At 34.6% G+C, this 21,407-nt stretch overlaps 1 protein-coding gene across 3 annotated transcripts in view; it reads right to left on the bottom strand.

Annotated features, from left to right (window-relative positions):
- Positions 1-4,049: 4,049 nt before the first annotated feature.
- The window catches only part of SLC16A7 (solute carrier family 16 member 7), a 160,526-nt gene continuing 143,168 nt past the window's right edge, over positions 4,050-21,407 (bottom strand). For all 3 annotated transcript variants that reach the window (XM_067697192.1, XM_067697191.1, XM_067697193.1), the window contains 3 exons: positions 17,635-17,778; positions 13,090-13,908; positions 4,050-6,609 (listed from right to left, as the gene is read on the bottom strand). In XM_067697192.1, the coding sequence (XP_067553293.1) occupies positions 6,335-6,609; positions 13,090-13,908; positions 17,635-17,778 (1,238 nt within the window). In that variant the 3' untranslated portion in view covers positions 4,050-6,334. The remainder of the gene's footprint in view (positions 6,610-13,089; positions 13,909-17,634; positions 17,779-21,407) is intronic.

The following is a 21,407-nucleotide window of genomic DNA, read 5'->3' as shown; positions in this document are numbered from 1 at the left end:
AATATGTATTTAGCCTATAGAATTCACTATTACAAATAGGATGGCTAATGGAGAAAAAAAGTGGGTTAGAAGTTAAAAGACCTGGTTCTATTTCCAAGACTGCATTTACTCAGAGGACATGTATATGTTTAGGCAAAGACCTTACCTGCTCTAGTCTTATTCTGTCAAAATGCAGATATCTAACAAACCTAACTTTAACATATCAAAACAAAAATGCAATACAAATCAAAACACAATTACATATAATGCTTAGAAAATAAACATTTTAGTTTACATGTCCTTTCTCACTAAATCCAGAAATATTCATGCTTTAGTTAGAAATAGAAAGCATGTGGCAGAAAAATAAAGTCCATTAAATAATATATCAGAAACCTGTACTCAAATGAACAAGTTATATAAACTGAGTTTAACTGAAAAACGTTTTTTTTAAGATGCATATAAATGTAAAACAACTAAAAACTCAGAATAAAACACTTAGAATATGTTTGAAAATTTCACCCTGAAATTCATATGCAATAAGAATCCCATTCTTTTGTTCATCTGAACAGAACTTTTTACTGACTTATGTCTTAATAGAATGTTGAATACCAATGTTTTCATACAGAGCTCTCTAGCTTATTTTGCCATATTTGAATTTGAAACAAAAAAAAATTTTCTTTTTACCATGTAAAGAAAAATATTTGCTGATATGGTAATGAATTTATGGTCACAGAATCATAGTCTACTGAAATACTCCTGAATATTACTCACCTTATCAACAAGTACATATGAAGACTGAAAAACATGGAGATTATGCAAGTAGTGGAGATATAACTAAACCCACCAAAGAAACAAAAATGCTGCACTAAAAATGTCCATAATTAGATAAAAAATGCTAAAGAAGTTGGCCTAGACATTATGAAAAATGATGAAAGAAAAATAATTTTTAAAAATTATTTTAAAAAATAAGCATAGGGAAAAAAAGGAGGGGAGGAAGGTACATAGCATGGGGTTGGGATGGGATAAATAATTTGGTCTAAAAGTTTTCCTATGTCCCACTAAAGTAAAAAATTCTTTTTTGCAATATTCCTTTTCCTCTTAAAGTAGAGACCTAAAGTTATGATTCTCATTGCTATAATAATTCTTTCATGAACTGAACATAAGTGAACTAAAGTGAAGGCAAAGCAGAAGACTAAGATAGACCAGATCATAGGACCTTGAAGCATTAAAACCTAAAGTTGTACAATTTGATAACAAAGAAGAGAAAATCAGAGCTACAAAAGAGAATGTGAACTCAGCAAATTATTCATTTTTTAAAAACTATCAATAAAGATAGTTTGTGATTTTGATTATACAGGCATTATAATTAATTACTAATAATTGGGCTTTTCAGGTTTTAAGTGCATTTCTCAAATGTGAGATCGTGCACATAAATATGTAGAAATCAAAACCTAAAAAATAAGTAGGATGAGTAAAGATTTAATTTCAATTTTTATCTCAATGATTTTGATGCTTTTTGGTATTGTGAATTGTCATGGCAAGAATCTAGTTGTTATAATGTATCTGTGATGTAATTGCATTGAAAGAGCCTACAGGATGACATATAATGATGCTATGCTGTGATGGTAAGATTTGTTTCTCAAAATTTCGGCACTTCAAGAGAGTTACAAACATCCAGAATAGTAAATATCAAGGACAGGAAGATCGATTTTTCTAGATTCTTAAAAGTCATATTCAGTTATCTATTTATCATGCATAAGGAAGATTCATAATAACAAAAACTCTTCTAGAATATAAGCACCCTCCTTATCCAGGAAACCTCAAGCCTACAGTCACATGAGTTCCCTTACTGGTGAAGATGAGTGGTCTTAGCCAAAAGTATACACTGATGACTCCAGGAACATGGTCATTGCTGCAAACCCAATATATAGGACCAGATGCAGCATGAGTGACTTTGTGAAAGATGTATGACATTAGAAGTGCACCATCTGAAATAGAGCTAGAGAGAACAATATTCCAAGGATGCCAAAAGTCTAGAAGAAGAAGACAAAAGCAATGGCATTTGTTCTCTCTGTAGAACAAAGGGACGGAAAGGAGAATAACAATCCAGATGTTCAGGAAACTTGAAAAATTAGTTACAGTGTAGTGGCAGTTGCATTAAGTGATGCCAATAAATATATACTGTGTAGATGAACCAAATCTTTTGTATCTCATAAGATTTTTACAAATTTTTGGTAGGTTGGGATAATCCTATAAGTGAGAATCACTATAATTCTGAACATAATGTTTCATAGTAAGTACTTTTAATTTTTGAGTCATAATAAGTAGCAACTAATATGGGAATTACTTATCCATAAAGAAAATAGCATTTTTCCTCTAAACCCAACCTAAGGGAAAATATATTATGCCTGAGTCATATAAATATTTCATTATTTTTATAAAAAAAAGTCACATTGAAGCAATTACAGCTATTATATAATCATTACCATTATTTGGGATAATTTGCATTGGTTAGAAAAGCAGGCAAATTGAAATTATATATTCAGGTTATAGCAAATGCAGTCTCTAATAAACACTAAATAAATCATAATACAGATTGCAGTTGAATCTAATTGGTTTACCACAGTGTTTAATTTTTTTGTATCTATATTTTATCTACCATTGTATCTACAGCTTCTAGGGGGAGGTGACATGGCAGTGAACACCCTAGGGGCTCTTTCTGCTTTTAAGTAAACCTGAGTTTTTCTTCTGGTTCTGTCACATACTACCTTTTAACTTTGGGTAATTTGTGAACTTCTTTGTATATCTGTTTTTTGTTTTGTTTCACTCATCTATTATATCAGGCCAATAGCCTCTACCTATGATTCTATTTGAATATCAAATAGGCAAAATGCAGGAAACATAAATATCCATTCCCTTCCCACTTCACATCCTTTTTCCCTATTAATTTGAGCCTAACAATCATGATTATTTTGTTTTATTAAAAGCCTGCAACATTGTACATATAAGAGGGTTTTTTTAAAAGGTATTTTTGGATGGAAAATAAGTTTCAACTAACTGATTAAGTATATCTCTACATTTTATAACATCAATATAAAAACTTACATTTTCAGCATACGTCTTATGGTCTTTTTTTTCTGCCATGTACAGCCAGAGACGGATGAGTAAAAAATACCTAGATTTTTAAAGTGTACATTCAAATATATCAAACCAAATTATTTTACTTATTTCCTAGTGTCCAGGGGAGACCCATGAGATAAGGTGGTTAGAACTTGGTACTAAAGAAGTGAAATTTATGAGCCATGTCAATTTACACTGAGAAAACATCCTGTCTTCCAATGTGAAGGACACCAGAACCTGACCCAACTGCCTCTTAAATGTGTGCTGGTTGGCTCCAAAAAGGATCAAGAAAGAGGATGGGCATGTGTCAGGACATGTCTATATCCCATATTGCATTCATAAATTAGTGAAGGAACATTTAAGATTAAATGGTGAAAAATACGAGGAGTCTTGTTATCACAAATGGAAAAATACTTAAACTAGCCAGTGATCATGAATTATTTTGGTACCCAGGTTTATGATAACCTTCCTTCTGCACAATTCTATAACAGAAAAATGGACTGAAAGGTATTTTAATGGTTTCTGACTTTGCTTCACGGTGTCTTGATCATCTAAAACCTGTCATTCCCTTGGGGAAGAAATACTTTCTGACTAATCATTAATTGTTGCAGAAAGCCAACTATATTTTCTCCTTCGTTTAGGCAACTTTATAATAATAAATGTTCTAGGTTGATATTTTCTTCTCAATCTCTGAAAGATTCTGTTCAAGCAACAAATATTCTAACAAGTTCAAGAGATTTGGGAGAGTAAACAACTTGAAACATTTATTTTACCCTGAAACAATTCTGAAAACTGTATGTGAGTTTATATCACTGTTTCAAGTGTGTTGTGATTTAACTTTCAACAGTTATGTATAGGAATTAAGAGGCATACATATTTGTAACTTTGTGCAGTGCTACTGTCAGGCATGACTATACATCATGTCATGTGCTTTGAATGTGCAATTTCACTTCCCTTTCTTTTTTTAACAATTTAATATAATCAGTGTTAGGAATGAAAAGTTAAAGAAGATGATCAAAGAGCAATAGAACAAATACAAATTGGTTTTGACTTGACAAGAACCTCATCAGCAAGTAAATAAACCTCCTTCCATGGAGAAAGCCACTGGAATGCACCCACCAGCAGGTGATAAAAAGGACTATGCCTTAGCCCTAAAACCCCATGATCATTACTTGTCCCAGAGGTCTATTATCTATATTAATTTAAATGTGTATCTTCAGAGAATTCAAGGCACTTTTTGGGAAACAATTTAAGATTGGAAAGCTACTGAACAATTTATGATGTCACACGTTTTATGACAAGTCACAGTTGAATACAAACGCTAATAATATGAAAATAGCTCATTCAAGACTCAAGATTGGGTGAAACTAAATTAAGAACAAATATATATTGTCACATTTTCCCTGATTTATTTACCTATGGTATTGGCACATATTGTTTTAGTTAATATTTTAAAAATACAAATATCTTTATGTAAAAAAGTGAATGTTAATTGAAATATGGAATTTTATATAGCTTGCTAAACATGAGCCACATGCTTAAACAGTGCCTAAAGTTTACAAATCAAATCCCTAGTGTTAACTATCACAAATGCTTGGAATCCAAGCGCAATCCTAAAGGAAATAAGAATAGCACCTGCCTCTATTGCAATAATAATAGTAAGAAGAACGGCAGATTCCTTTTGACATCTTAAGAATGACATTACTTCAATAATCAAGAACTAAATTCTTTTTATTAATCATGACCTTAATTTAAACTTCAGATTTATAAAGGTGAATATTTATAACTTTATATCTAACGTATAAATTCTTTCTTGTTTAAAAGTACTTACTCAAAATGGTATTTATAGTTCTGAATGCACAGATCTATCATATGCCTCTGTATTCAAGAGTGATTTAGTCCCAAATGTTTTCATATAGTTATGAAAATGAGAAACTGCTAAATTAACCTGGGTTGGCATGTTGCAGGCTTCTTTTTCTCAAGTTATAAACTAAATCTACACTTTCCAAGTATATATCAAATCATACACAACCTCCAGTTCTAGAAGCCATTTTTAAGTCTCCTGGTTTAGTTATGCTCGCAGGCAGCAGGAAAGCTTATCGGTAGAGGGTGGAATTTTCAAGTGCTACCTTTCCTATAATATGAGATATTTTCAGTGGCTGAGTAAAAAGCCTGTTTGGATTTCTGTTTTTTGCTTTTGCTTGTCATGGAGGAGAGGGAAATGAGAGAGCTTGGAGGGCTCACTATAAGCACCTCCCACTCTTAGCTTTACTCAGATGGATTACTGATAACAGTAACCCTCTGATCACCACTGTATGTTGGGAAAAATTAAAATTTTGCCTATGTGTAAGCCTGTCAACCAGGATTCCGGTTGATTCCACTTCGATGTCTCAGTATAACAGTGAGTCTGAATTGAGTTTGGTTAAAAGAAGTCCCTGATTACTTTCTGGATTACTAACTAAAATCCTTTTAAAATCAATAGACAGCTCATTGCTAGGAGTCATTTAGGCTTTTAATTTGATTTACATATTAGTAAATTCTGAAAATTATTTGAGGGTTCTATTCACTAGCACCAGGTACTTGTGGTCCTCCTCAAAGAAATCACGTGCATGCATGAATCAAATCAGACAATGCTCAGAAATAATAGTTTAAAATGGAGTTTTTTCAAATTTATTTCATATATGCATGTGCTTTTTTTTTGCAGCAGTTAGTTGTATTTTCAAATTAAGGCCACCCTCATTTTCACCCATGTTCTTATCTTTAAAATCCACACTGTAAAGTAGTGTGTGAGTGTCAGTGTGTGTATGTTCGGGTAAAATTCATTTCCTTCAATTCCATTTCACCCTTTAATATCAAATAAAAAATGAAATGTGGAGAGGATAGTCTTAACAGGATTAAACATACTCCTTCTAACTACTTAATCCAGTGGTTTGGGATTCAGATCTCTATAACCAAGATGGAAGTCACTGGAAGACTTTAAAATCATTTTAACCACCACAGCCAGAGTCATGTATGGACATAAGCCCATTGCATGAATTCTTTATATGCATAATCTCAAATTTTAACTGCCCAAATAAATTTTACAAAACAAACTTTTTTAAATTTTGCCATTAAGGAAAATCTCTTTTCCATACTTACTTATGACTCCTCATTTCAACTAAAAACCTTCTAATATGTTGGAAAAAAAATACTCGTAAGAAAGTCATAAACACTGAAATGAGAGATGTGATTCTTGTTAAATATTAGTTTCTCTTTCTGAGGGATTAACCCCTGATCCTTTTGCCGTTTGACTTTTGACACTAACATCAGGACTTTTAGATGGCTTCAAGGATTCAGATTCTTGGGACTCAGGTGTATGTGTTTTCTTCGTTGTCTCTTTCAGCTTTTCCTTTGCGAGCAGTCTGTAGTTGATAGCATTGCCAATGAGCAGCCACACGCTGGCTAGGACTACAATAGCTCCACAGGCCACATACATGTATTTATATTGTCCAGTTTCATCCACCAGTTTACCTAAGAGACAAAGAATGTCTTTTAAGACAGCATAATAAATCAGCCATAAAATGTTAACATTTGCAAATAAATTCTTCTCCACACTGCATATCTATTTCTTATTTAAGTTAATACTAAATGAGAGTTTAATAAAGAAAAAAATATTCTAGATTATGACTTCCACATATGCATAGTAAAGGCATTTACAGGCACATTCTGCATTATATTACTAGTATATTAAGTTTATTGAAAATTACTACCCTCAATAAAAGTGTACAACCAAGATAAGCTAGGTATATATGTGTTTGTGTATATATCCATAGATACATAAATGTGTGAGATACATTTTTAAACCTACATGTGTAGAAATACATACGTATTTACAAATGTAAACATATATATGAATAGATTTATAGCATACATATTGAGATTGCTTCAACCTTTCCACATTTACTATCTTTTCGATAAAGAGGAAAAATTACATTCTTTAGGACAAATTCAGAGGCTTTTATAAGGTTCCTAGTGGGGGTAATATTTACTAAATGCTTTCTCTATGCCTAGCACTAGGCTAAATGCTTTATTTGTAATTTTGCATTTAATCCTTACAAGATCACTACGCAGTAATTTGACCATGGTTACGCAGCCAGTGAGTGAGTGGCAGGATCTGGGCTCTAACCAGTGTGTCTGCATCTTGTATTCTTAACTACTCTGTAAAATGGCTTCACCAAACCTCTTGGTTAAGTGTCATGTCACTTTTTAGGCTAATCACAGTTTTCCACTTTGTCTGAATCTAAATTATTAAGGCCAAACTAATCAGGAAGAAAGTTTTTGTTCCATTTGATTTTTTTTTTTTTAACATCTTTATTGGGGTATAATTGCTTTACAATGGTGTGTTAGTTTCTGCTTTATAACAAAGTGAATCAGTTATACATATACATATGTTCCCATATCTCTTCCCTCTTGCCTCTCCCTCCCTCCCACCCTCCCTATCCCACCCCTCCAGGCTGTCACAAAGCACCAAGCCAATATCCCTGTGCCATGCGGCTGCTTCCAACTAGCTATCTACCTTACTACGTTTGTTAGTGTGTATATGTCCATGACTCTCTCTCGCCCTGTCACAGCTCACCCTTCCCCCTCCCCATAACCTCAAGTCCGTTCTCTAGGAGGTCTGCGTCTTTATTCCTGCCTTACCCCTAGGTTCTTCAGGACATTTTTTTTTTCTTAAATTCCATATCCATTTGATATTGAGAACATTGAAAACCAAGCCTGCTGCCATATAATTGCAAAGCTTACTGACTTTTAAACACGCTTCAGTTTATACTGTTTGTACTTAGTTTTGCCTCTTGCTTATGCAGGCATCTAATTCTTAACAATAATTCTGGCAAAATTTAGTATACACAAATCCATATTATTTATCATATGCATATTCCAGGTGATTCTGAAATACACCTATTTGTTTAGTCAGAATTTCCATCATTCTGGCTTCCCAGGTGAATTCTATCAAACATTTAGAGAAGAGCTAGCACCCATCCTCCTCAAACTCTTCCAAAAAATTGCAGAGGAAGAAACACTCCCAAACTCATTCTATGAGGCCATCACCCTGATACCAAAACCAGACAGAGATACTACAAAAACAGAAAATTACAGACCAATATCACTGATGAATATAGACGCAAAAATCCTCAACAAAATACTAGCAAACAGGATCCAACAGCACATTAAAAGGATCATACACTATGATCAAGTGGGATTTATCCCAGGGATGCAAGGATTCTTCAATATATTCAAATCAATCAATGTGATACACCATATTAACAAATTGAAGAATAAAAACCATATGATCATCTCAAGAGATGCAGAAAAAGCTTTTGACAAAACTCAACACCCATTTATGATAAAAACTCTCCAGAAAGTGGGCATAGAGGGAACCTACCTCAACATAATAAAGGCCATATACGACAAACCCACAGCAGACATCATTCTCAATGGTGAAAAACTGAAAGCATTTCCACTAAGATCAGGAAAAAGACAAGGATGTCCACTCTTACCACTACTATTCAACATAGTTTTGGAAGTCCTAGCCACGGTAATCAAAGAAAAAAAAGAAATAAAAGGAATACAAATTGGAAAAGAAGAAGTAAAACTGTCACTGTTTGCAGATGACATGATACTATACATAGAGAATCCTAAAGATGCCACCAGAAAACTACTAGAGCTAATCAATGAATCTGGTAAAGTTGCAGGATACAAAATTAATGCACAGAAATCTCTTGCATTCCTATACACTAATGATGAAAAACCTGAAAGAGAAATTAAGGAAACACTCCCATTTACCACTGCAACAAAAAGAATAAAATACCTAGGAATAAACCTACCTAGGGAGACAAAAGACCTGTATGCAGAAAACTATAAAACACTGATGAAAGAAATTAAAGATGATACAAACAGATGGAGAGATATACCATGTTCTTGGATCGGAATAATCAATATTGTGAAAATGACTATACTGCCCAAAGCAATCTACAGATTCAATGCAATCCTTATCAAATTACCAATGGCATTTTTTAGGGAAGTAGAACAAAAAATCTTAAAATTTGTATGGAGACACAAAATACCCTGAATAGCCAAAGCAGTCTTGAGGGAAAAAAACGGGGCTTGAGGAATCAGACTTCCTGACTTCAGACTATACTACAAAGCCACAGTAATCAAGACAACATGGTACTGGCACTAAAACAGAAACATAGATCAATGGAACAAGATAGAAAGCCCAGAGATAAACCCATGCACCTATGGTCAACTAATCTATGACAAAGGAGGCAAGGATATACAATGGAGAAAAGACAGTCTCTTCAATAAGTGGTGCTGGGAAAACTGGACAGCTACATTTAAAAGAATGAAATTATAACACTCCCTAACACCATAAACAAAAATAAACTCAAAATGGATTAGAGACCTAAATGTAAGACTGAACACTATAAAACTCTTAGAGGAAAACATAGGAAGAACACCCTTTGACATAAATCACAGCAAGATCTTTTTTGATCCACCTCCTAGACTAATGGAAATAAAAACAAAAATAAACAAATGGGACCTAATGAAACTTCAAAGCTTTTGCACAGCAAAGGAAACCATAAACAAGACGAAAAGACATCCCTCAGAATGGGAGAAAATATTCACAAATGAATCAATGGACGAAGGATTAATCTCCAAAATATACAAACAGCTCATTCAGCTCAATATTAAAAAAACAAACAACGCAGTCCAAAAATGGGCAGAAAACCTAAATAGACATTTCTCCAAAGAAGACATACGATGGCCAAGAAGCACATGAAAAGCTGCTCAGCATCACTAATTATTAGAGAAATGCAAATCAAAACTACAGTGAGGTATCACCTCACACCAGTTAGAATGGGCATCATCAGAAAATCTACAAACAACAAATGCTGGAGCGGGTGTGGAGAAAAGGGAACCCTCTTCCACTTTTGGTGGGAATGTAAAATGATACAGCCACTATGGAGAACAGTATGGAGGTTCCTTAAAACACTAAAAATAGAATAACCATATGATCCAGCAATCCCACTACTGGGCATATAGCCAGAGAAAACCATAATTCAAAAAGATACATGCACCGCAATGTTCACTGCAGCACTATTTATAATAGCCAGGTCATGGAAGCAACCTAAATGCCCATCGACAGACGAATGGATAAAGAGGATGTGGTAATATATACAATGGAATATTACTCAGCCATAAAAAGGAACAAAATTGGGTCATTTGTTGAGACGTGGATGGATCTAGAGACTGTCATACAGAGTGAAGTAAGTCAGATAGAGAAAAACAAATATCGTATGTTAATGCATGTATGTGGATCCTAGAAAAATGGTACAGATGAACCGGTTTGCAGGGCAGAAGTTGAGACACAGATGTAGAGAACAAACGTATGGACAGGAAGTGGGGAAAGCCGTGGGGGGGTGGGGATGGTGGTGTGATGAATTGGGCGATTGGGTTTAACATGTATACACTGATGTGTATAAAATTGATAACTAATAAGAACCTGCTGTATAAAAAAATAAATAAAATTAAATTAAAAAAATAATAATTTCCATCACTCTGACAAGAATCTAGTTAGTGGCTTGTTATTAAATTTAGCTACTTGTGAAATTATTTACTTCAACAAAGTTTTCTGCTTTAATTAGGTAAATGTTAGAATGGACTTATTGGAGTTAATTTGAGTAAGTACGATATATAGATAAAAAACAGAACAAAAATTGTGTAATTTAATTTTCCATTCTAACTTTAGTCAAATATTCCTATTCATACAATGATTATTACATATCTAAATACAAAAACATTAGGTCTTTTGCCCCATCAGAATTATATCATCACTTTGTATTGCCAAATCAACATAGTTTCTAAATGTTTTGGGAATTTTTAGCATCAAGAAAGCAGATATGATTTCCAGAACTAAAGTTTCAGCTCTTTTTGAATGTAGCAGTGGAAGTTCGAGTTGAAAAAAATAAAAATAAAAATCATGCTCTCCCTGCCTTTCACTGTTGTACTAACAAGACTAGTAGCAGCAGCAGCAACTGTGTAAGAAGTAACTGCAACAACAGCGATTCATTTGAAAGTATTTATTGAGTGCCTACTATAAGCCAGATGCCATGCTAGCAGTGACTGAATGCTATAGAGGAAAAGCCAGTGTAAAAGTCAAGGAATATCAGGGATAACAGAAGGCAGAAACAGGATAAAAAAAAGGCTACTCTGTTATGGCTATAGCCTGAAAGCTTCAACAATGAGCCTCAAATCAATTACTGCCACTGATCCCACTGGTGCAATAGTTTGGCAATATTAACAAAATAAGCCCTCAAGGATACTGAAATTGATGTAAATATTATTAAAATAGGTCTCAGCCCAGGTAGAAATGGCCAAATCAGATTCATTCATTTCCATAGCACCCATCCACTATGCCTATTGAGCTGACTTGATATTTTTTCATCCCACCATGGCTGGTGAAATAGATTTTTCTCTGTTGATACTAAGAATTTTATTGGTAATGAATAGACTTCTAAAACCCATTTGGTAAAACTAATTCTGTATGAAAAGATAGGCATATATTGGCCAAAATGAATAAGACCTACTGGCTTCATTCACTTTGAAAATTGTTTTGGTGCCCTGGCATATCTATAATGAGAGATATACCATCCAAAGCATCTGTACTAGATACCAGAGGACAGTCCTGGTGGACAGAAAAAGTCAACAATTATACCACTCATTCCTGACCAAATGAAAAAGCAAAAGGTACATGTCAATGGTGCCTTAAGATTAACAATTTAAGCATGAATTTTCCCACTTTCAAAATGATTCCTTGATGTCATGTAGGAAGACTTTAAACACTGATTTTAAATACACGAAAAAAATTTATGTTTAGCCCAGCAATTACTGTGACCATTAGGGGGCAGGCCAGGAGGTCTAAGTAAATACCTACATTTAGCATTAACTAAAGCAATGCTATACAGTGATTACTGAAAAAGACTGGACAACGAAAAGTATTTAATATTTATAACATTTAAGTCTAACACTAAACAAAGTCTTAACTTCAAAAATGAACTTATACATATGTCTTTACTCAGTATCCTTACTACATAATTTAGCATAGAGATTTTTTATAGGCATCACTGACGGTATTTTAGATCTTAAAATCTAAAGGTAATTGTTATAAATATGGAATATAAGTATCTGATCAAGAAAATGACTTTGAATGAACTTCCCTTCATTCTTGCATTCCTATTCATATATTCCAATTAGTGATATTATAAAAGTATTCCTTCCTTAAGCATGTAACAAATTCTATATTAGTATAACCAATAAGAAAACAGGGGCTTCTCTGGTGGCACAGTGGTTGAGAGTCCACCTGCTGATGCAGGGGACACGGGGTCGTGCCCCGGTCTGGGAAGATCCCACATGCCGCGGAGCGGCTGGGCCCGTGAGCCATGGCCGCTGAGCCTGCGCGTCCGGAGCCTGTGCTCCGCAACGGGAGAGGCCACAACAGTGAGAGACCCGCATACCGCAAAAAACAAACAAACAAACAAACAAAAAACAGATCTTGACCTTTTGAGAGCATTACTTCAAATTTTTGACTCATTTTAATAAAAAAGAGAAATCTGTTTATCAATGATAAAATAAAGTGGAATTTTATTTTTATGATACATTTTTTAAAAACACAAAACAAGTTGATATAGGTAAAAACCTGAAAATTATGCTAATTATCAGTCTAATTTAAATTCTTAAGTTCATAACTCCAGGCTCTGAATGAAATTTTTGTCTAAAATAGACTAATTAGGAAATTTAAAAACACATAGTAAGGGCTAAAATTAACACACCACAGTCTTTTAGGCAATTAGTATCTATTATTACAAACCACATTTTACACTACAAAGAAAGTCTTGGTTAGTGGATATTAATTTTATGCTTTTTGCTTTACTTGATGAGAAATATTCTTACCAGCAAGAGGAGGACCAAGAAGGACGGGGCAACACTCCACAACTGTGACGAGACCCACAGCACTGGAAAATCTTTGAGCGCCAACAAGGTCCATGAGACTTTCAAAGAGGATACTGCTAACGCTCCCAAATCCAAGGCCAAAAAATACAGCATACACCACCAGGCTTGTGTAGTCCTCAGCCAACGGGCACAGGAGATGACACACTCCATTGAACAAAATCGCAAAACTGAAGAAGTACTGGATTCGGGGTCGGATAAATTTGGAGTTTGCAATGAATCCTACAGTAGGTCTGGCAAACATATCAACAAAAGCCATAACAGACAGCAAGAAAGCTGCAGAATATTCATCAATTCCTTTGTCTTTAGCATATGGAGCCAAGAATATAATGGGGGCAAAGAACCCCAGAAACATAATGACATTTCCAGATAAGTATATCAGAAATCCCCTGTGCTTAAAAAGAGAGAAATCTAAATACTTATCAATTTTTGTGCATATTGATTTCTTCCTATGTCTTTTCTTCATGCCTGGATCAGTCACTTTTTCACCAGCCTTTTGTTTAGACTTCTTAGTAGTTAGTTTGGGTCCAACAGGTCTCATAAGGGACCCAGCCACACAGGAGTTCAACAGTAAACCTCCCAAAATCAAGAAGCTTCCTTTCCAGCCATAAGTATTAAAGAGGTACTGATTGAAAGGAGCCAGTGTACTTAGGAAAACAGGACTTCCTGCCATTGCGAGGCCACTCGCCATAGGCCGTTTCTTATAGAAGTACTTGCCAAGGATTGTTAAGGCGGGTTGCAGGTTGAAGGCTAGACCTAAACCTAAAAAAAACAAAAGGAAGAAAAACACAAACACATTATGCCACTCAAAAGAAATTACTCCTCAAAATGTACATTCAAGTGAAAATGGCAGAACTAAAAATGCAACAGCACGTAGTAATTTTTAATAATTATGTATTATCAATAGGATGGCACGTAAACAAAAAGGTTCTCATAACTGGACACCTGAGAGGCATGACAGGTTCATATTCCTTTCTTTTTAAAACACAAAAATAAAACCAAGAACTTCTACTTCTGTTGCAATAATCATAGAATAGGTTGAAACCGGGACAGAATTCATTCGTTCTTAGTTACAATCACTTAATTCCACAAACAAATTAACCTCTCTCTATATTTATATACACATATAGAGAATAAATATCTTCCTTGTGGGCAAGAGTGCATTTAAAATGTGAATACTTTCTTTCAGAGTGGAATAGAGTGAACAGACTAAAAAAGTTGTCATTTATAAATAACCTTAGGTCTCCCAGAGATATTTCTTTCAAAGCTATGCAAATAATAAAAAACAGTAATCAATTCATGCCATCGATTTCATGCTCTTTATCCCTCACATTCCACATTTCATGACTACAGAGGTACATGCGTATTAACTAAAAACTAAGTAACTTTTGTTTTGCTTGAAACATATTCTCATTTCAGGGATTAAAGCTGATTGTTTATATGAGTCAAAAGTTTCTACTCTTTCTAGGGACACCTTGACAGTGTTGAGTATTGCCTTTGAGAAATGAATTACTTCTTATAGCTCTCCAAGGTACTATTTGGCAACAGAAACAAATGTTTGTTTAAGAAGTAAATACAATTGATTTATACAAACTGTTGATACCTCTCTTTCCCCTTTAGCCTGGGCATTATTCTGCATTATTTTAGGATCTATAGAAGTAGGAATTCTTCTGCATTTACCAGTTTATGTAAATTGAGACAGTATTGCAAATTGGTTAAGTATTAAGATTCTGGAACACTGAGTTCTGAGTACAAATACTTACTGCACACCTCTAATACAAATTAATACAAATAGTTGTATTAAGTATTTGTAATAGGGTTTCTAAAAACTGACAAGAAGGAACCAAGAACATGCTTTGGAGAGTGACAGGGCAGTGTGCTCTCTGATTCTACCTCAGCCATACTTGTGATGTATGCAGAATGAGTGTAATTAGATCCAACATTTAAATAATAAAACTATGGGCAGCAGCTTGTAAGTGGAAGAACACAAATTAAAACCCAGGAATTGAGTTTCCAAGTTCAAATTTCTTTACCTTAAGCCATCCTCCCTGCCTGTGCCCCCATTCTGTCACCGGGAATTTTGCTTTCAGATGTTAATGCCAGTTCTCCTTAGGAGATTGTGGTCATCTATTTCCTGTCTGGCATATGGTAAAAGGAACAGGAGATTTGAAATCAAAAGATCTAAATCTGGGCATCCCTGGTGGTGCAGTGGTTGAGAGTCCACCTGCCGATGCAGGGGACACGGGTTCGTGTCCCGGTCTGGGAAGATCCCACATGCCGCGGAGCGGCTGGGCCCGTGAGCTATGGCCGCTGAGCCTGCGTGTCCGGAGCCTGTGCTCCGCAACGGGAGAGGCCACAACAGTGAGAGGCCCGCCTACTGCAAAAAAAAAAAAGATCTAAATCTGCCTCGACTACTTACCTACGTGTACTACTGGGTAAATACTTAGTCTTGAGTTCCAATTCCGTCAATAACAAAAAAGGATTTTGCTAAAATCGAGTAAGGTTTAGAACTTTAAGATGTTATATAATGATGATGTGATTATTATTATATGCTAATATTTATTTAAAAGTGACAAAATGCTGGGTACTCTCTGTAAAGTACCATATATTCATTTTTTACATTAATCATGACAACAACTCCCAAAGGAAAGAGGTATTATTTTCCCATTTTAAAGACAGGGAGACTGAGGCATAAGGGGGTTTATTTATCCATGATCACACGGCTCATGTGTGCGGAGTCAGGTTTAAAAGCTAGACCTGTCTGATTTCAGATACCAATAAGTTTTGGCTGATAATGACTTAAGATAAATCCCTTATAGGTATATTTAATGGCTGACTAGACGCACCAAAGCCGTTAAGGCCCAAAGGAAGGGAACTGAAGCTAGAATAACATAAAATGCTATTGTTATTTGTGACACAGTAACATCAAAACCATCTTTTCCCTAATACATCTACTTGTGGGCCCAGCCTGAATTCTATGGCCAAGTGACATATGGCTGACCCTTGAACAGTGGGGGGTTTAGGAGGGCCCACTCTCTGCATAGCTAAAAATCTATGTATCATTTATAGCCATCTCTCCTCAGGATTCAACCAAACATGGATCCATGGATCGTGTAGTACCGTGGACCCCTGCAGTTCAAACCCATGTTGTTCAAGGTCACCTGTATGTAGTATTTCTGCACAAAGGAAAGGGCATTCACTCCACCATGACAGTTCTTAGATATAAGAAGATTCTCATTTAAAATGTCAAAGGAGGGACTTTCCTGGTGATCCAGTGGTTAAGAATCCGCCTTCCAATGCAGGGGATGCGGGTTTGATCCCTGGTCGGGGAACTAAGATCCCACATGCCACAGGGCAACTAAGCCCGCAGGCCACAACCACTGAGCCCGTGTGCTGTAGAGCCCGCATGACACAACTAGAGAGAAGCCCACGCGCCATAATGAAGAGCTCGTGCACCACAATGAAAGATCCTGCGTACCGCAACTAAGATCTGACACAGCCAAATAAATAAATAAATATTTTAAAAAATGTCAAAGGTGTTTTACCATATCAAAAAAGAAGAGAGTTGTCCATAGGTTGTAAAGAGAAAGATTTTAACATCACTATTACTGTAGGCTTTAATACATCTAATTTTTTAATCAAATAATACATTAATGCAAGGTTAGACTGATCTAAAGTCATAAAAAGAGAAATACATTTACCTTTTTATCTGTGGGCAAAAGGAAATGATTCAATTTCTTTATATGTTGGAGTCTAATTTTTCTTAAAATTCTGAGTGTAGATTTGTGTAATGCAATTTACTGCTGAGGCTAATAAAGATAGTATTTTCCAAATGTACATATGCAGGTCAGCTAGCGTCTACCGACATGCATGAGAAGCAACTATAATCAAGTGACGGGATGTCATTTTAAAATATTTGTCTTTAGTGGCAAATGTGCCTTTCAGAGCTTTTAAACAGAATCCTTTAGTAAGAAAAAGAAGGGATATCCATGCAGAGCTCTACCACTAATCAAAATACAGGCAACAACAATTCTATTGTTAAAGCTAATCAGTGAATCCAGGAAATATCTTTTTGGCACCATTTTTAACCTAGTATGAGTGATAAGTCAGACACTAATAGTAATAAGTAATGAAAATATTTTCTTTAATGAAGCTATTTATATGCCAGGAAGTCTGTGTCCACAAGTCTGGCTGAATATTAAATGTTGAAACTGTAAAAACAAACCAAAGAGGTTTTCTTTTTGACATTTACATAATAACACATAACATGTCTGATAACTTGCTGTTTCCATTGCTTGAAATTTGATTGGCCAGCCTATAGCCAGTATTTTGATGTACCAGAGGACATTACTTTAAGATAGCGTCTGATATAAAAAAGAAATTCAAAGGAAACAATAAGAATGTTCTATTGCTCGTGCTTCTGACAGAGCTTTGTAAACAACAGGGACTGTTAAGAAGAAAATAAGATGAAAACAAAACTTGACTTACCACAAATGAATCCCATGGTGATGTAAAGCTCTATTACGCTGGTACTAAAAGAGGCTGTGACCATTCCCAAACAGCATAACAAACCTCCTACCATCACCACTGGCCGGCTACCGTATTTATTCACCAAAACACTACTTATGGGACCTGAGGTAGAGAGGACATTAAGAAATATTCAGTTGCTGGGTTATTATTTATTAATTTATTTATTATTCGTAACATTTGTTAATTTTGAAATTTGAGAAAGCACGTTTTAATGATTAAAGAAAAATATTAGGTCACATGGAATATCATGAAAACTTTTTAATACTTTCCAATCAATTTGACTGGTTATCTTTACCCATATATATACAAGCACATAAAATAATAAATTAGAATTGTTTAACACAGAGTTTGTTAGGACCATAATTATTCAACTTTTGATGGAAAAGTTTTTCAACAGGACATAGCTAAACTGCCTAAATATCCTAATAAATGCAGGTAAATTTACCTAACAAAAATCTAGGGATTATATAAATGACTTGTCTGTTAGAATTTTATTTTCTAGAATAATGTATGTTTGTACACACACATATGTCCTTAATTGCAGCTGAATTTTTTTTATTATACTCCACTGTGACTTTTCTTTAATACTATATTTTTTTTATTCTAAGTCACCAACTGTTTACATACCTCATTATATTAGAAATGAGGATGTCTTACACTGATGGTCTCTTAACAATTCCTGTCCATCGGGGGGCAGTCATAGGTAGTATGTTGCTACCATGGCTTAGGTATGCTTGAATTTGGTTGTTATTTCTGTGGCTTGGTTAGATAATGGAAATTCCTCATATTTCAGTCAGACCATTTAAGGACCATTTGAAAAAGGAAATGAATATGAATCCTGATTGTTGTTTGAAAAAGCTTCTGTTGATACATTCCGGTAAGGTCAAGAAAGTACCACCATCGAAATTTACAGAACGGGTGCAGCAGTTTAGATAGAACTGCCAGAGAAAATGGCGGCTCTCTCTATTAAGACAGGCTGCCTCACCAGCAAAGGGAAAAATCTTAATGTGGGAAACATGAACATCGAGCGCTCTGACTCAAAACGTACTGTAGAAGAGCTAGATACTAAACAGGATGAAGTTTTAGGAATGCCTTATGCAATGTATTTAACATACATTTTCTGATATATTTGTATGTGTGTGTGTGCACATATAAATATTCAGGAGTGATTAAAATGATTAAAATAATCTATGTCTAAAAAAGCTCTTTTAGTAATTATAAAATAAAAATCTAAATATTAAGAAAGAGTTGGTGTGTCTTATTTTAACGTGCAGCATTTTTTTCTTTAGTGGTACTTCATAAAATAGTGGTGCAACTTAACAATCGAGGCTATCTTAGATTCTTTGAAAGTCCGTATACCACTTTATAAGACCTGTCCGAGTGTGAATTATTTGCTTTGACATTTCCTTCTTAACTTAAAATTATATTTCATCTGAAACTAGGGGCACTGCTTTGAGGAAAAAAATTACATTAGGTCAGAATTCTCAGTCCAGTTTTTAGCCTAGAAAAAATTAACTAATTTTTAGTTAATATTAAAACTTAAAAATTTGCATTTCATTTGAGAGCTTCTACATGGATGGTATTTAAAACACATTGAGATTCAGTTGTCAGTACAACCTTATTCTTTCACACAACTATACTTAATATTTTTATTCTTTACCTATAAATATAAATACTCGTGGCCAGTCTTTAATATTACTCCACAATATCTTTTGAAAGGATATCGATAATAACACATAATTTTAGAAAAAGAACTCAAAAACAAAATACCACATTTTGCATTTAATATCAAACAAAATAAACCTAAAAAGGGCCATATATAAGACAGCTCTATAAGAACAGCAGGGTTAGAGGAAAAAAATCAATGAAAATTGTACAAGGTGATGTGAAAAGAATAGAATTCTGTCCCTAATATGGTAAAACTCATCTGAAGAAATTATATATATACATAATATATATTATTATATATAAAATATAGTTATTTATTATAACGTATACATTGGTTTAGGAAATAAACATTTTAATTAAAAGCATGAAGTTAAATTCAAATAGCCTTTCTGAGAGCGGGAGAGTCAGAATCAATTGATTAGCTTGATTAATTACTGAATTTAGGTGTCAATTCCTTGTCTTAAAACTACTTAACCAATTCAATTTAACTCAGATCAGTTCAATGCAGTATTTCTTGAGCTCCTGGTATAAAGCCAGTTGACAGACTCCAAGGATAAAATAATAAAAAGCACAAATATAATCCTGAATGCATTATTTTCCAGAGGAAAAAATAATCAACAAAGTTATTTTAAGAACTGTGACGGATGCTTTGATAAATACTAGATTATCAGAATGAATTCAAACGCATTTATCAATACTTGGACTAATAACAGTTTCTTCCCAGTATCACTGATATTACATATGATATTATATATTCCATTTTCTACGTGATGCCCGCATAACTAACAAACTGATTACTATATTCTATAAATGTGTTTGCCTAAATAGTGTAAATTTAAATTTGAAAATAGTCTATGAATCACAACCTCATTTGCAATGTATGGGAAATAATTATAGCTATAGATTGGGACAACCACGTCAAAGCTGTGTCCCATTACTGTGACTGATTAAGAGTAGCCACTAAAGACAACATTGAGAGGTGTTGGCACTTCTTTTGAGCAAGCTTTGATAAATTCTACAGTGGTATCAGTCAAGATGCAATGAGAGTTCTAATTTTAACAAGTAACTTTATTTTAAATTATATATCTTAGTTAAATGATATCCTGTAAGGGATATGTTTACATAATTATGTGTAATCTTTTTCTAGCACAAAAAAGATATACTTCATAAGTGATTTATTTAGAAATAATCAACACTCCATACCCCTTAATATTAAATGCTTATAAAATGTCATAAATTATTTCTACTTTGTAATAGTTGTGGAGGCAAAATTAAAATTATGATACAGAATAAAATAAGCTTATTTTGTAAAAAATCTCTAAATGCTTAATATTAGCCCGAGGAGACATCTAACATTAGATGTAAAACACAACACCATCTGACATCTCTCTCCGACCTTAAAAGCAACTCGGTTTATTGTATTAACAAGAAAAATGAAGTTTCAAGGAAATAAATTCTCATCACACATGATTTTTCTGTGGGTTTTTTTTTTTTTTTTTTTGTGGTACGCGGGCCTCTCACTGTTGTGGCCTCTCGCGTTGCGGAGCACAGGCTCCGGACGCACAGGCTAAGGGACCATGGCTCACGGGCCCAGCCGCTCCGCGGCATGTGGGATCTTCCCGGACCTGGGCACGAACCCGTGTCCCCTGCACCGGCAGGCGGACTCTCAACCACTGCGCCACCAGGGAAGCCCCTCCAAGAGCCCCTCCAAGTATTCTTTGTGCACATTTTATATAAGTTCTAGCATGTTATAAAGTTCCATGGAGTAGTAACAATTAGTATTCTCTACTTATTCCAGAGTATAAATAGTCATCATCAGAGAAATCATAACATATTTAAGTGAGTCCTCCCTTGGCTAACACTCTTTGTTATTGATTGTGCTTCCATTTTCTCCTACTTCCTCTTTTGGGAGAACATTGATTCCTTCCAGGAATCTGCTTTTTACTGTGCAGCCACGTGCTCAGAGAATTAAACTCTGTATTGAGGTGGGAGTCACTCCTGATTGACTAAGACAGCCAATCATGGTAATCTCATTCCCTTCTCCACTGACTGTGTTAGGGCTG

The sequence above is a fragment of the Pseudorca crassidens genome, chromosome 11, assembly GCF_039906515.1.
Source record: "Pseudorca crassidens isolate mPseCra1 chromosome 11, mPseCra1.hap1, whole genome shotgun sequence".
Lineage (NCBI taxonomy): Eukaryota > Metazoa > Chordata > Mammalia > Artiodactyla > Delphinidae > Pseudorca > Pseudorca crassidens.
The sequence above is the reverse complement of the archived record's forward strand: the minus strand, read 5'-3'. Positions and strand labels throughout refer to the sequence as shown.